Consider the following 16,266-nt stretch of genomic DNA (forward strand, 5'->3'; position numbering starts at 1 on the left):
AATATTTCTATAACACACACTGAGAATTCATCTGGTCCCGTTTCTTATTTTAAGTTGAAATATTTTGAAAGAAAACAATAGAAAAAGAGAAGTCATTACTGTTTTCAAAGAACAGATGAACGATTAAAAAGTGTATTCATTTCCCTGCTGTAACTGTATTCACGAGATTATAGTGTTGAGAAAAATCAAAACAGCGGGATCCAAGATAACAAAGTGGCACAGAGGGGGTTAATACAAATTATGTTTTAGTCAGAGATAAGGAGTGGAGAATAACACTGCGTTACATCCAATTGGACTTGTTATTACAGCACCTATCTAACAGTTTTTCTGACAGTCTTTCAAGTTTATCAAATCTCACCTTTAATTCCATTTGTTGTGCTTTTTGATGAGCACTTCCTTGCTTGTTACACCTGCTGCCCAGCAAGTCCACTAAGTGTTTTTCACTGGTGCTCACGCTCTGACCTGAGTGGCGGCATATTGCATGAGGGCACCATGCTGTGCTGCTGCTGGCGGTGACGTGAGGCAGAGAGGATTATTCCTGACGACAGGGGCATTAAATGTGTAGCAGGCCAGCGGAGGCCCGAGCTGATGCATGCTTGTCTGTTTTGGTTCAGCACCAGTTCAGAGGCAGTCCCCTCTAAGCTGAGTGGGAGCTCACAGTACTCAGAGCGTTGTACCGTTCATTAAAGGCTAAGGGTGTCACACTAGCTTAGGCCTAGTGTCCTCCCTCAAACAACGCTTCATGCTGTACTCCTCTGCCTCTGTTTGCTAAGAATGAGTGACTAGGAATGCAGTCACTTCTCCAAAACTGGCATTTTTTTCCTCTATTTGTCAATGCTGTAAAATGTCACACAAGTTGAGCAACTTGTTAAAAGTCAGTAAGGTTTATGTCTACAAGGAGGCAACACAGAGGGGGTCTAAGCCAGCATGTAGCAACAGCAAAAATATTGCTTGGTCTTGTCCTCAGGACTCCTGTAGCAAGTCATAAAGGCTGTCATTCAAACTCTTTGCCCATAAGAGCTACTATAAAAATAACATTTTAGGGGGTAAACTGAAACTAAATAGAAGAAAGGTGTCGCCTGAATAAAATTGTTTCCCTACTGATCATACACTTGGTTAGAATTTTGTAATACTACACACTCTGAATGAGAGCTCTGAATTGAACCAAAGACCAAGAAGTCTATTTTGAAAATAGCACTGGTAAAATTGCAATTCTCCAGCACCTCTCAAGTCTTGCAACCTCTGTGCCAGCATAACCAAACATCAGGCTGACTCTGTTTGATCTTGAAAGGGATATAAGCCTAAAGCTCTTCCTGTGTGAGATGTCCTCCTTTAAAAAGATTCTAATCTCAACCGAAATGTCTAGCAAAATAGAGGTCATCGTGCCAGAGCACCAAGCAGACAATAGCAGCTGGCTGCAGACCTGAGAGGAATTCTGTGAGGATTTGTTGCTGCATGTCTCACCTGAGCGACTCAGGCACATCAATAGCTGAAAGAGCAATGTAAATACAGACTTCCTCTAAATATTTCTATTTTGTTTCTGCTTTCTGTTTGCTATTCACAACAAAGAGGGCTATCATTTTGTCTCATTTCAAGAGAACAGAAATCACAGGAATGGCACTGATTATTTCAACAAATAGCCTAGAAGTATTTCACTCCCAACCTCCTGTTGTATTTCTTTCAAATAATAGCATGTTTTTGTCTCTAGTAGAGATGCCAAGTAAATTCTCAAGCGCTGCCAGGTACTTCACTCCCATTGATAATGCGAGGCTGATAGCATATCCGTACCTTGCACACCGCTCATGATTCAATGACAAGAGCTCCATTCAACCTTCTAAACTCTCATCCCCTCCCTTGAATTTTGATTCGATTGGTTTATCAAATTTTCCAGTAAATGCTTGAAATGTATTCCAGCACACCTTTATCTAATGAAACTACACAGGGGAATCATGAGAATGAGATAGAAATGAATAGTTCTGCATTAGCTTCACCAGCAACACCACAATCCCCACTCGCTCTCTTTCCACATTAAAGTTTCCAAGCAGTAAGTTGTATCCTCAATATTTTCCACTCAAACTTGAAGTAAGTGTGTATATCTTCATGAATTGGAGTAAAATGTAATTATACCACCTTCAAACAAGGTACAAATAATGAGCAATAGCACGATGTGTGCTGTGGTTCTAAGCAAAAATTGGTATTTTAGGAATGCATCGTATCAGCTACATTATGCAGGACCTGCAACTTTTGAGTTATTTCAGGAATGGGAGAGTAATTTCTTAGAAGTCCAATATTAATGTGCACAAACAGCAGGCAGATACTTAATAAGTGGTCTACAAACATGAAAGATTTGTTTGCGATAGCTAATGTCAGGCTTTTTCAAAAACAGGTTTAAAATAAAACAATGAAAATTCCTACTTTAGTTTTCTGAAAAAAAAAATTCAGTCACTTCAGAAAATAAGAACAATTGTTATTAGTATTTAGCTGAAGTATGTGAATAAAATAGTTCAGAGAGTGAACCAGTGTCTCTGCAGGCATAGATGCAATTATTTCCCATTATTGCATTGCAAATATTCCAGACAGCTAAAATGACCCAGGTGATCTACAAGACCTGCGTTGATCTCCAATGTCTGCCTGAGAGTGCATGTTATATAACGTGTACTTGATTAATATGAGCTTTACGTGCTTAATATTTATAGGGAAGAAAACCTACAGTTAGAGTCCAACAATTATTCTTCCTTTTGGTTAAAGTGGCATTAACAACAGACAGAAAATGAGCAGCTCTGACCTACCAGACACGATCATGAACAGCTCTGGCATACCAGACTACTCAGATTTCTTATATGTAAAAAGCGGGAAATTAGTGCATTAAGCATGCTGAGCCAGTGCCAGAAATATGCACTGAATTGATGAGGTGTCACTTTCACTAAGAGTCACACAATTGCACTGACAAGAGCCTCTCTGATCCCTCCCTTCCTGCCTGTCTGCCACCAATGAGGCACAAACACTCTGATTTGCATGGTCCACACAAAGAAGAAACGTCCTTGATTTTGGGAAAGGTTGCCTTGCTCTCTTCAACCCTGGCAAACACTATTGGCATGCAAACCGCAGCACCACTGGAATCTTCACTTTTTTCTCTCACTTAGTTCCAACATCCTATTAGCCCACAAAATATCAGCAGAAGAATCAGCAGCCCAGTAACAGGAACATGCTGCTTTTCCTCAAATACTGTATCTGTGTTATGATTTAATTTGGTAATAAATGACAAGGCATACTAACAACTGTAGCCGACAGCATTTATCCCCAGCAAATGCTTATACTTACATTTTGAGATCAATTTCAAAACCATGTTAATTAATTTAGAAGACTGCTAGCAGCACAATGCAGGTCACACAGGGCAAACAAGTTACAACATCAGTCAATTAGAAACACACAAGCGCTTTACTTTTTTGTCATAACTAGGCCAGAGCAAGCAAGCAAAGATATGACAGATGGAGTTTTAAACAGTAACTGCATGTGATGTGCAGAATAGAAAATGCTGCATATTTTCTTTACTAATCACCATCATAATTTTGTACATCAAACTTCTTGATGTACAAAACTGACTTTTCAAGTCTGTTTCTAGAAATATGATGACTATACACAAAATCAATGCAAAGTAACATTTAACAGTGTGTCAATGACAGATTGTCTTTTTGAATATCCTGTGTCTTAGGAACAGCACGCCCGGCGCCTTATCATCTGGTTGTTTTTCAGTTAATTAACTTTCATCGCCACAGATGACTATATTTATGTGGTCACAATTTGTTAATCAAAAGCATGGATGGTTGATTTTTGCATATTAGTTTTAAGATTTGTTGTGGACTGTATTTAGGTCTAATTATAACTGCTTACTCTCTGGACAGAGGAATCAGTTCTTCATGTATCAAAAGTGGAAATGTTAAGTGATGAATTCATCAACCTGCCTCTTGAGAAAAGGGGCAAATGAGTTTGAAGCAAATGAAGCAGCATAAGCTCCTGTTAGGATAGTATAACATGTTCACTCCAGACTTGTGTATGTAGAGTACAGACTGAAGGACAGAACGGATCAATAACTGTGAGTATCCCAAGAGACTCTAAAAAGGTAAATTTCTAGGAATCCTTATTTTGATGTGTATGTGGGCAAAAACACAACTTTTCAAATAATCAAATGAAAGAGCTGAAGAAATAACTACAGAAGCAGAAAAGCCACAGCAGAGGGCATCTGTGACATCTTAGACAAGCAAAACATGTTTGACTTTGATTTTCAAGAGACAAAACTCCAAGAGGTTTTTTTTTATCTTCTCTAATGTGATGCAAATACGAAATGTCAGACACCTTGAGCTTTCATAAGAGTAATGTTAAACACTGTTTATGTTTACATCAAGAGCCCCTCATAATGCTTGCTAAATACAGCATCGGTGAATTTATGTGAGCACGACACAACGTGCATTGACAATAACCTCTGATTTATGTGAAACAGGGCTTCCCTGCAAAATGGCAAACCCACAGTAAAGAAAAACTACAGGATGAGACTGATATTTTACAACTCTCTCAGTCTAAACTAGGGGATAGAAGGGATACATGTCCTGTATTTCACAGTTTGTCTTTCTATTCCCCCAGAGAACATACCGAATTATAATAAAAGGTCAGGCTATCTGTGTACAACCCATTGGGGATAAACTGTTTATGCTGGAAAATGATTTTGTGATGCAGATAAAAAAAAGGTTTGGGCCAACATAAAGACAACCTACGAAATCATCTTATTTAAATTACTGCTAAGGTGCTTTGATGATGAATGTTTCTGAAGTTGCACACAATAAGAGAGAACCCCAGGTCACCAGTGAAAACACAGAAATACATTAACAGTGAGACTCATTATGTAAAATACATCTCAGTGGTCCTTGATGCAAAAAAAAAAGCACAGATGAAGGAGAAATGTGTTCAGCTCTTTTGAAGGGAGTTCACTTGGTTTCACACAGAACAGTGTGTCTTACATACGAGCACTTTTGCGAAGAGACGGACTCGGTGTAGTGCTGCAGTAAGGATCTGTGGCCTTACCTCATTAGTGTTCCACCGGTGTCTCTCCTTTGGCAGCGACGTGCATTTTGGTAGACATTCAAGCAGCTTCTTGGGCAGGTATATTTTCAAATGTCCATGTTCATCTGCAACAAGAGCAAGAAAAAACAGAATATTTAGCACAGGCCTCACACCCTATTGACTTGCTCGTCTCAGGCTTTATCAGTTTATCAGTCTCTCTGCAGCAAAACGCTGACTGTAAAATAAGTATCCCCAAATGAATTAGAAAATTAATTTAAGAATAGAGTACTGCATACATTTTATTTTGTGCTCCGCTAAATTATTTTACTGTGAAATGCATTCTGTCAGGGGAGTTCACCAGAAATTTTTCACTGTCAACTTGTAAAGACTGTGTCTATTCATTATTTAGACATAATAAACACCCTTGAGTGATTTTATAGTGTATGGGGATTTGTATGGGAATCTATGTACCGCATGCCAGAATGTGGTATATTATTCAGGGAAATAATTACAATCGCCAGGCCTAACGCTTACATCATAATGCATGTCATTCAATCTATAATTTACATTTCATAATCAGTTCACAAACAGGGTGGTTTAAAGACACCCTAATGCATGGTTGCATTCATTTCATTCTGTTTGCTTTCTTACTGCTCAAATATGCAGATGGCTTAAGTGTAAAACATTACATTTGTTAAGAGAGGCAACAAACATGTTGTGAAGTATCCCATTATGTGAACATGTTGTTTTTTTTTTTTTTAGATGTAAGCCTATGTGCTATTAACTTCTGCAATTTACATAAAAAAAATGAGGATATTATAAGCGCAGGTCTTATAAATAATTGCTGAAATGCCAAAGACCACACACTGACAATCGTAATAGAAATGACAGAGGGACTGTAGACAGTTAGAAACAATATGCTGCAGTGTTCTTACTATGCAAATGTATAGAAAACATTTGGTTTGTTACAATCATTAAAAAAATATTTCTGTTTTGGATTTATAAGAAACAACAATCCAATATGAATCTGTTTCTATCTTTGGAGCTGTAAATTTGGAGAAAATACTTTCATCTGACACTTACAACCTAATTATCATAGGATAATAATATGGTAAATAATGTAAATTATCAGCTAATCTAGGTAATGTGCAAGTATGTGCAAATTAAGCTTTCTTCAGTTTTCAGTATGTAAATAATCTTATAACAGTTTACACAGAGAACTGTACTTTAACCTCGAAGAAGTAAAAACTAAACAACAAATAAAGCAGACTGAGTTCAAATCTTTCATATATTGTGTTAGGATATGGGTGGAAAAATTGGGCATGTAAAAGGAGAAACAAAAAAAAAAAAAAACCAGTGCTGACTATGGATCCCACGGGGGACGCTGATATTAGTAGTTGACTGTGGAAAAAAAGACAAAAAAGTTCAACCAAAGCAAAACCCCACTTTAAAGCCAATACAAATAATCTACTATTGCACTTCATTATGGGGATATAAGAGGAGTGTATGAAAGCTGCTGTACATTACCAAAAGAATAGTGTGCTGCTGCTGCCCAGAAACCACCATATGGAAAATTCAATGGGAAAGAACACAGTTGGTCCACAGAGATGGAGGCTGGGAGTCTCTGAGTGTAATACGGAAGGTGGAACATCAGTATCGCTCCCAGAGGAATGTGGGAGTAGCTCTTTAGATCTGTTATATTTGCTATTTCCATCTGTACCTATAATTCTGCTTGTAGACTCAGTTTCATACGAGCTAGACAGGTATGTGTAATCATTTGCTTCGCCCAATTAAGAATCACATACAGCATCTGCTCCTAGGTACCACCACAACCATTTTACTGTCAGAACTGGAAAACATGCTGCAACTGAATGATCAGAGATGTGCCAAACAAAAAAAAAGACTGAGATTCAAGCACAAGCAATGTGAACTATAAACAATCAAAAAAGTGTAATCTACCTATACAGTACCTGGCTATACTGTGATTCTTTCATTCTTTCTTTTATGGGGGTACTAAAAAGGGAAAATATTTCAGTAGTACAATAAGTTAACCTAGATGCAGGTATATAGATATATGGTCTTCTACAAGGCTTTTTTGTAAACAACCGACAGTCTGTCTTTCTGCAGGTTATTCAAGATTCAGCGCTGCCCTCTGGCACACCCACCTATGACACCAGCAAAACAAGGCAGAGCTGGATTGGAATGCATCTCAATTATGTAAAAGATTTTCTCACAAAGAAAGTTTAGATAGAATTCTGTGAGGAGGATACGTCTGCCAGAGGCTACTGATACTTGAGATGAGAACATAAAGCATTAGGCATCTTGACAACTTCAAAAAAAAAAAAAAAATGCAAGTCTCTCACGTGGTTAATTACACCAGTCATTGCCCAGCAAGTTTCTGTGCAGCTGGCTCTGCTGCTCTGTATGCGACGCACCCCTGAATCGCTGTATGTAAAATGCATCTCAGCGCGCCGTGCCAATGAAAAGGTGACACAACAGCAACAGAACCACATTTCACTTTGAAATCCATGTCTCATCTGTCGCTGACATGTACACTGGAAAGACTAACAGGTGTTAACTGGATTTCTCTTAATCTTTCAACTTTACATTTTGAAAATGAGGTTACTGCCAAAACTGGAAAATGATCACTGACGACTAATGTGCATGTACAGTGAAAGTGAAGACAGTGCTCTGTTATAAAGACATCCTCATAAAAGCCCTAATTACGATTAAGCCGTTTCTTTTTACAGCAAACAGTTGTGACATAGAGAAAATAACCTCTTGTAAAACACTTATGCACACTGGATACGGACATCCTACATGCCAAAGCATGCACTGTTTTTCCCTATATGTGATACATTCACAGTAATTTGCAGTTTTACACTTTAATTTCAGCAAAATACCATTTTTACATACAGCATAATTTTTCATTGGTTCAACAGTTCTATTTTGTGTGTTTAAAGTTTTGCAGAAGTCATTTATTAAATGCTTTATCATACTAACCTGAGTCATGGGCCTCCTGCATTAAAATTCTGTGTAGCTGTAACAAGTTTTAAAATCAAATTTACAGACTATATTAATCTCATATCTGTGAATAAGCGATGTACAGTACTTCAGCTAGAAAGAGCAGTGATTTTTCATTATTTAGTTTCTACTCCAGCACTGGATTTAAAATTAAACAATAACTAAAACCTTAAAGGCCTTACACAGCAGCATTTCACTCATACAGGAGCTCTCACTTAGTTTGTTGAATTAGGTAATGTTTTATCAACATGTTGGTGTTGTGCACACCCCAGTATCTACCTGACATTCCTATTAGTTTGCACCTACAGCAGGAGAGGTAACACTGTATCGGTTCATAGATCAGTGAGTTGATGATGTAATTTCAGCGTAGATCTAATAAGCCAAAACAAGTACTTTACCTCTGAACAAGGCTGTCAAAATGCTGACCTTCAATTTCAGGTGTTGTGGTGTTTAGATTTAGGGTTCACAGTGTTGAAAGTGCATACAGACAATGATATTTAACCAACATGCAGACGTTTCTTACAGCCAAACAGTTCTGACGGGTAAAGCCCATCACCTGACCTCAATCCAACTGAGCATGTGTTTCACTTGCTGTAGACCAGACTGGAAGCAAAAAGCCCCCGAACCAGGCAAGAAATGAATATGGCTGCAGTGTAAGTCTGGCACAGCATCACAGGAGAAACTGCCAAGTGTCTCCTACTGTACGTCTATGGATCATGGATGAGATGCTCATTGAAAAGGATTTGCAACAGATATAAAATATAATTCCAGCATACATATATGGTTATTTTAAGATGTCCGGCGACTTTCTGTCCAGTTGCTTTCACATCATATTACAAAAGAGGGTGCCTGTTTCAGACTGCGCACTGCGCTGTCAAATATGGATGCAGCACTTACGTCTCAGATGTTCAGCACCGGCCCTCTTAATCTAGCAGTCATTGTCCAACATTGTTTTTACACAAGAACAAATCTTCCATGAACACACGGCACTGCAGTTTCTTTTCTACAGCATTAAACTGTCATAACTTTCCTCTTTCCGCTGCTATTTACCCACACGAATAGTGTTTCAGCTACTGCATGCCTATGTTTCCTTCCACCGGGCATTTCCACAGATAAAGAGAAGGAACTGTGAGCCAAAGAAGTATTGCTTACTAATTAAAGATCGGTCCACTGTGGCATGGAAATCCACGTATATAGTAGTTTGTGCATCAACTCAAAACCACCCAAGAGGGAATAGCTTAAATGCCAGGTTTGGAATAGGTTTACAAAATATAGCCAAGATGAGCTCTTCCTAATCAAATTGTCTGATCTGCTCAATACATGAACACCAAATTACCCACAACAATCTGGCTTTGGAAATGTAAAAGTAGCTTTTTCCTTTACAAGAAGCTGATCAAAGCCTAAAAGGCACTCTTCTTGTTTGCATTTCCTGTTGACTCCCCTGTAATGTTTAATATTTATTTAGGAGTCTAAACACCAGGCTTAATGACTGCTTGTACATTAGCCAAGAAAAGGATACACAGAATGAAAACTACTATTTGGTTGTAAAACACTAAAGTGCAAGACAGGCTGATACTAGAGCTTGTTACATGAGAGGATGTGCTGAGCTGAGCTGGCACAGTGGAGCCAATTACATTCTTGGTCTTGATGAGAGAACGCACATACAAAGGGCTAAACAAGGAGAGAAAAGACAGGGTATAGGTCTTAGTTCTCATGTTGCCATGACTGGCCATTTGAGTCCTGAACAGTAGCAAGCTGTGAATGTCCCTTCATAATTCACATCACCTTCTGTCGAAGGGGTATAAGATATATATATCTGTGTGCTGATGTTTGGATTATCACTGATCCTGGCTGCTAAGCAAACACTTGGGCCGAATTTAAGGGTATCTGTCATGCTAGCTTGCTCCAGCCCCACCCTAGAGACGAGAGCGAGGGTCATGAGACTGGAAAGGCTGACAAAAACAAATCTTTAATCAATATCTGAGCCCTGGACGCAAAACCCTCTCTCTTCCGTCTCTGTCTCAGAGCGCTCTGGGAGTGACAGTTTTTCTTTTTAATCTGTGCCCACATTGTGGAGAAATTGCAAGCTAATGTTTTGGCTATAGATCACTCAACAAATCGCTGCTGGCGGTGCATAGCCAAAGTAACAGTTTGAATGCAAACATTTTCCACACAGTTCAGTGGCTAATAAGGCTTAAGGATATGGAGGGCAGTGTAACAGTATCTGCTCTTTTGCGACTCCACCTGAAGAATATAGAGGTGAACCACAGAACAAATTTGTGGATGCAGATTGGACTCTCGCTTCTGTCCACTAAGAAGTGCTGTGGAAGTGAAATAGGCCTATAAAAATGTATGTTGTCATAAGGTTGGATGGCAGCCATCCACTGGGCTAGACCAAAAATGTCCCTAAGAGTTTTGCTCCAAAACTAGAATGTTAAGCCAAATGAGCTTAGCTCAGACAAACAGCATTTGAATGATGAAACAAATGCATCCTCTTTATCTACTGCACAGAAATTGTAACCAAGCAACATGTTTTCAAAAATAGTCTGGAATGATAAGTAAGTAGGGAAAACTCAAGCAGCCTTATTTCATCTGGAGAGGCATCCTTATCTGTTACACCTCCTCATCCTAGTTTCCTTGCAGTGGTTATTTTGACCAATTAATCCCTGTGTGATACAGACCGAATAACACGTGTACATTTATGCAGTTACAATGACCAGGAGAGACAGAGGAACATAACATTTAAGTTAAATCATAGTACTTGCAGCAGGGGTTTTAACATAAAGTAGACAAGGTATTTGACATCTATATTAAAACATGCATGCACACATAGAATCCAAAAGAACATGACTATGAGAATGAACAGCAGATGAGAAAACATAAGGCATAAATTCCATAAATTCAGAGCAAGCATGTACATGCAATATTAAGCATTCACTTGACATTTACTGATGTATGTAAACATAGTTGGTGAATTGCAAAGACATGACTATAAATGTGAGAACAGGTATCTAAATTTAAACAATCCACAATTAGAGTAGAGTGTGTGGGAAGTGACATGATGGCAGGTAAAGGAGACGAGATGTCAAACTAGTAAAGGACAGCTCATATCAAAACTAAAGGTGCTCTCACAGGCTAACTCACAGGGAAAGCAGTTACAAGATGTTGCCAGAAAAAAAAAAAACAGACAAAAATACATTTGGTCAAATATGAAGCGAGGAGGGATTCAGACAGCCAAGGAGCAGTGGTCGACTAATGACATGCTGTCAATTAAAATCGATCAATCTGGTTTTGAAGTGTGAAAGGAGAAGATGAAAAAGGTAAAAAGGGGGGTTTAACCTGCGGTAGGCTATTGTGCTGGTATTTAAAGTAATGGGATACTGGCTCTGAACGCTTCACATAGGGCCATTTACCTTTGATTAACGCTGAACCTCAAAACTTCAGCTGAATGCGCTCATCACTATGACTAAATGTCCTGACTCCGGGTTAAGTTAACATTTGAAGAGACCTTTAAAGCAAACAAAAATCTCTAAAAAATACATTTATTGCTAATGTAATTAATTCAGCCTGAAAGATAAATAACCTGTCCATTGTGTGCATACGTTTCACATATTAGCTCATCTCTTCTAATAATCATCTACATCCCTCCTATGTTTCTATGACTGAGCTCTAGATTTGGGTGTATATCCTACTACCAGTGGGAGATCCCGAGCTGAGGCTTTGTACAACAGCGAAGGATTTAACCAGTGTCAGATTTCAGTGACAGTAAAAACAATGATTGGCCAATAGTTCAGTTATAGTTGGCCAGTCTCCCCACAGTCTGATGGCTCTTGACGGGGACACAGAGAGGAGCATGTAGACTGAAAATAACCACGTGTTAGTGTAGGATTGGGAAACCAATTATCTTTATCATTTGGCCTATAGCCTATTCAGAAACACTCTAACATACAGTGATATTAAAAACCGCCCACAAGCAGAAAAGTCTTCCTGAACTTCACCGTGGTGTTGCTATGTTACAAACAAAACTACAAAGAGAACATTACATGGCTTCTAGCAATAGCATCTAGGATGAGTGTTTGACCCGAAACACACACAGCATCTGCCGTTAAAGATGTAAAAGGTGTTTTTTAACTTCCAGTGGGAAAGATTAAAAAAAAGGGTGAGTACGGCAGTGAGGGATTTTGAATTAGAATAAGTCTCACTGGACACCTTTGCATATGCTCCTACCAGACAAGACGCCACATGTGCACCGTGGCAGCCATTCACTGTTTACAATTACACTGTTTACAATTCCTCATTAGTTATAGCGGACACATTATATCTCTGGGTAGTTACAATAGAACAATGTAATAAGGGAAGACTGTCAAGAAGTCAAACCGTTGAGAAAAAAAAAAAGCCTGGGCCTATTACTGGAAGTTCAACAAACATGCACACACGGTTAACTGCCTGCAACAAACTGAAAATGACTCTTTATGTGTTCTCAGCCCTCACCAAGCTCACCCATCCATAAAAATCCCATCTCAAGGAGAGCAGAGGTGAGGTCTCTCTCTCTCTCTCTCTCTCTCTCTCTCTCTCTCTCTCTCCCCCTCTCTCTCTCTCTTGCTTTTGTTGCCTTTTACTTTGTCCCTAAACACATGCACACAAGCAAAGCCCTTTTTCTGTATCATAACTACTACTACAATTACTCAGATCAGTGGTTTACCTGACTGTTTTTGAGCCGCTGCATTCTACTGCAGAGTGTCCTGGTGAGGCAGAAACCTCCAGGCTGAACGCATTAAACAGGGTGTCTGACATGGTTACAGGATACTGTAACACCACGCAATAACATGAGGGAAAATAGCAAGACTCGCAAAAAGTATTGTCAGTCACAGCTGTCACACTTGAGGGAGTCATGCGAAAGTCTATCAGCGTCATCCCTGTGACCGTCTTCATCAAGGAGCCTCCCTCCTTTTTGCTTTAAACAAAACGTTCTCTTTTAAAAATACCAAAAGCTTTGGTGCAGCAGAGCCGCCCAGTGTCAGATATCGAGTGAGGAGTCTAACAAGGGGTTGGGGGTGATTTCAGAGTCTCTGTTTAGAAATGACAATACATGAGCACACTTAATTACCCATTCTCTAGTCTAGATCAACAGAGTCTTCCAGCAGCAAAGAGACTGGTGTATTCATTAACAATGAAGGGGCTTCATTCTGCTAAGAAACAATCTACTTTACAGAGGACAGTTTTTTCAATGAGTAAAAACAGAGGCTAAAATTCCGACACATTTTCTGGAAAAAAAAAAAAAAAGAAAAGGGAAAATAAATCAAGGCTTTGGCCTATATTTCTGAATGATTTGTTTTGGTTGTGCCAGAAAATAGCACAGTGCACAGACTAGTAAATGCACTGAAGCAATTCCCACAGAAGCTGGATTTTACAAGTCATAAAAACCTCAGCTATGATGTTGTGCTGTCTTTGTTCTTTGCCCCCATAGAGCACAAATGTAATGACAGGCAAGCTAAAGTGAAGATTAATCAATTTCAATGAAAAGTATCACAGGATATAAATAATTTCAAGCATTGCTAATGTATTTTGGTCAGTGCAGTTGGATTCTGAAGCCCTAGCATTAACTTGGTTTGATTTTTTTACTCCACTTGTCACATGTGAGTTTTAAAAAAGCGGGGAAAAGGCAAGTACAGGGCCGTAATTGATGGCTCAAAGTGTAAGCTTTCTCTCTGAGGGTCTGTGCAGGTCCTGATCCCCTGGCCTCAACCTGAAACAATCACTCTTAGTTAACGACAACACTTCAGCTATTGACAGCGTGATCCCGTAAAGCAGACACTTCAATCAACAGAGCAGCCCAAGGAGGTGTTGTGTTGGAGGAGAATAAAAGAAGGAGGGGAGGGGGGCATGGGTACGAATGAAATCAAGAAGTAAATAAATGAATCGATGAATGAATAATAGATAGACCAGCTAGTGGCCTCTTGGAGCAGCAATGCAGTATTAATAACTGACTCTTACTGTTCGTCTCTGTGTCATCACTGATACTCTTAGGTGGACCATGGCCAGCATAACACACTGCTGATCTGTACATTCGATCCGGATTACGAACTTTCTTCAGTCCTTCAGGAGGCAAAGAGAAAAGTAGAGAAAATCGAGGAAAAGAAGCATTCTCCAAGCCTGTGATAACTAAGCACACTCCCCATGCAAGAAATATCAACAAAAGCTAGATAGTAAATTGAAACACATTTAAAACACATAAAATCTCTTCAGAAAAAGTTGCTCAGACAAATGTATGATAAAACGCAAGAAAAACAATGATAAAAAATAATAGTAATAAGAGTAATTGTGTTTGTTTGTAATTGATAGAATACATTGGCCCGTATAAGGAAAACGGCCAGTGGTTAGGGTCACCGTAGCTCTCAGCCAGTTTGATAAGGGTCAATAACACTCACTTTTGTGTCAGTGGTAAACTGGATGAATCAATACAATCAATCAGTAGAGGCTGTGCAAAGCAGTCAGTAAAAGTCTATTACAGGCAGACATCAAGAATGATATGTCTCAGCAAGCACAGACCGGACGTGGGTCCCATCCATCCACACCTCACTGATTCAATTAAGAGGCTGGGAAAAAAAAATGTAGCGCCTGATTCAACACAAAACTGGAAGACTAAGTCATCCGACATCACGAGGAGGTTAAATTCATCCTTCTTTACAAAACAGCTCAGAAATATTTATACCATTGCTGCACAAGCACTTTTGTAAGTTAATGGCTGACTGCGTGCTTACTTGATGTTTTGCTGCCGCTTCACCCTGAACTTTGAATGAAATGATAACATCATGAAACTTTTTTAAGCTGCACCCGCGTTAAAATTAAAGAGAAATATGACTTTACTGCACAGCTGAGGCTACAGGCCTAATTCAATGCCAATTTAGAGAGCAACCTTTGTTACCACTGTTTCAACCATTTGTTGATGAACTACTTCATTTTGTACGACAAAAAATATGCTTGACCTTGCATGTATTTGATTTTTATTAATGAATGTAACATGCTACACTTTTGATAAATGCTGGATATACAAAACTCTAAGAGCACAAAAGCTCTGAGCTTTCTGGTTAATCCAAACATCACAGAAGTGTTAGTGCTGTAGCTTTTTTGTTGACAAAAGTCTCAGTGCTTGTTTCATTTCTGGTTCTTGTACACCAATATTTTTATGAGCGTCTGCTCTGGTAGATTCATAAAACCTTTGGCTGTAATTTTATCTCAGTCTAAGACATATCAAGCCTGTCTTTTCTGTGCCCTCCAGGCCTTGTACTTAAAGTAAAGGACCCACAGTGCATTTTATGAGTGTGAAGAAAAAAAATACCCCCAAGGGCCCTGACAATCAGTTAGGCTGGAGAGAAATACCCCAGGATGTAAACATTACACCACTGAGTAAGACTGGGTCATGGCCCTTGGGTTTAACACAAGATGTAACCCTCAGTTGTTATGGGCCATCATAAGAGCTGCCAAACAACTATGAGAGATCAGTCCATGCAGCACTTCCCGCATACCACAAGGACAAAAGGTTAAGGAAACACGCCGGCTCTCTCAGTGGCTGTCTACCATATGGGAAAAATGCCATTTACAGCTATAATGTGCAGTGAAAAATATATATTTGCATTATTTATATTCATGGACACACAAAACTAAAGACACAGTGAATGCAGGAACAAGATTCAGCAAAATCTCCTGAGTGCCACGTTTGCATGACACGACACTGCATTCACATGAAATCATGAAGCACACACTATCTACACTCTCCTTCCTCCTTCTCTTTTTTTTTCCACTGACCAGCCTCACAGGAACACTGAAAATAACTTAACCTGCTCAGCAATGGGACTCTCAAGTCAGGGTTTTCAGTGACAGCTCCCTATGTTCGAGAGGCTTCAAGATTAACAACTGGAGCCTATTTGCTAAGTTCTGCTATGTAGATGAATACATTAGGCCTACACACCACAGTGAAGTCATTACTATCATAAAACCAGATGTCTTCATTTTTTGTCACAGCCACAGACATATCATTCACAGATTTAAGTGTGTTTCTGTAGCTCAATAGCACCCCCTGGTGGGACTCTACTTTCCTCATTGGCACACTGACATCCAAACAAACTGAATGCCCAGTGTTTTATCATTTCCTTCAGATGGGCAGAGGCAATTTGTTTACACTCTTTT

At 39.2% G+C, this 16,266-nt stretch overlaps 1 protein-coding gene across 1 annotated transcript in view; it reads right to left on the reverse strand.

Annotated features, from left to right (window-relative positions):
• Positions 1 to 16,266, reverse strand: part of camta1a (calmodulin binding transcription activator 1a) — a 272,063-nt gene that overhangs the window by 254,106 nt on the left and 1,691 nt on the right. Inside the window, exons 2-3 of the mRNA XM_030137891.1 lie at positions 14,074 to 14,175; positions 5,077 to 5,180 (exon numbers count right to left, since the gene is read on the reverse strand). Coding sequence (XP_029993751.1) covers positions 5,077 to 5,180; positions 14,074 to 14,175 — 206 coding nt within the window. The remainder of the gene's footprint in view (positions 1 to 5,076; positions 5,181 to 14,073; positions 14,176 to 16,266) is intronic.

This window comes from Sphaeramia orbicularis, chromosome 7, assembly GCF_902148855.1.
Source record: "Sphaeramia orbicularis chromosome 7, fSphaOr1.1, whole genome shotgun sequence".
NCBI lineage: Eukaryota > Metazoa > Chordata > Actinopteri > Kurtiformes > Apogonidae > Sphaeramia > Sphaeramia orbicularis.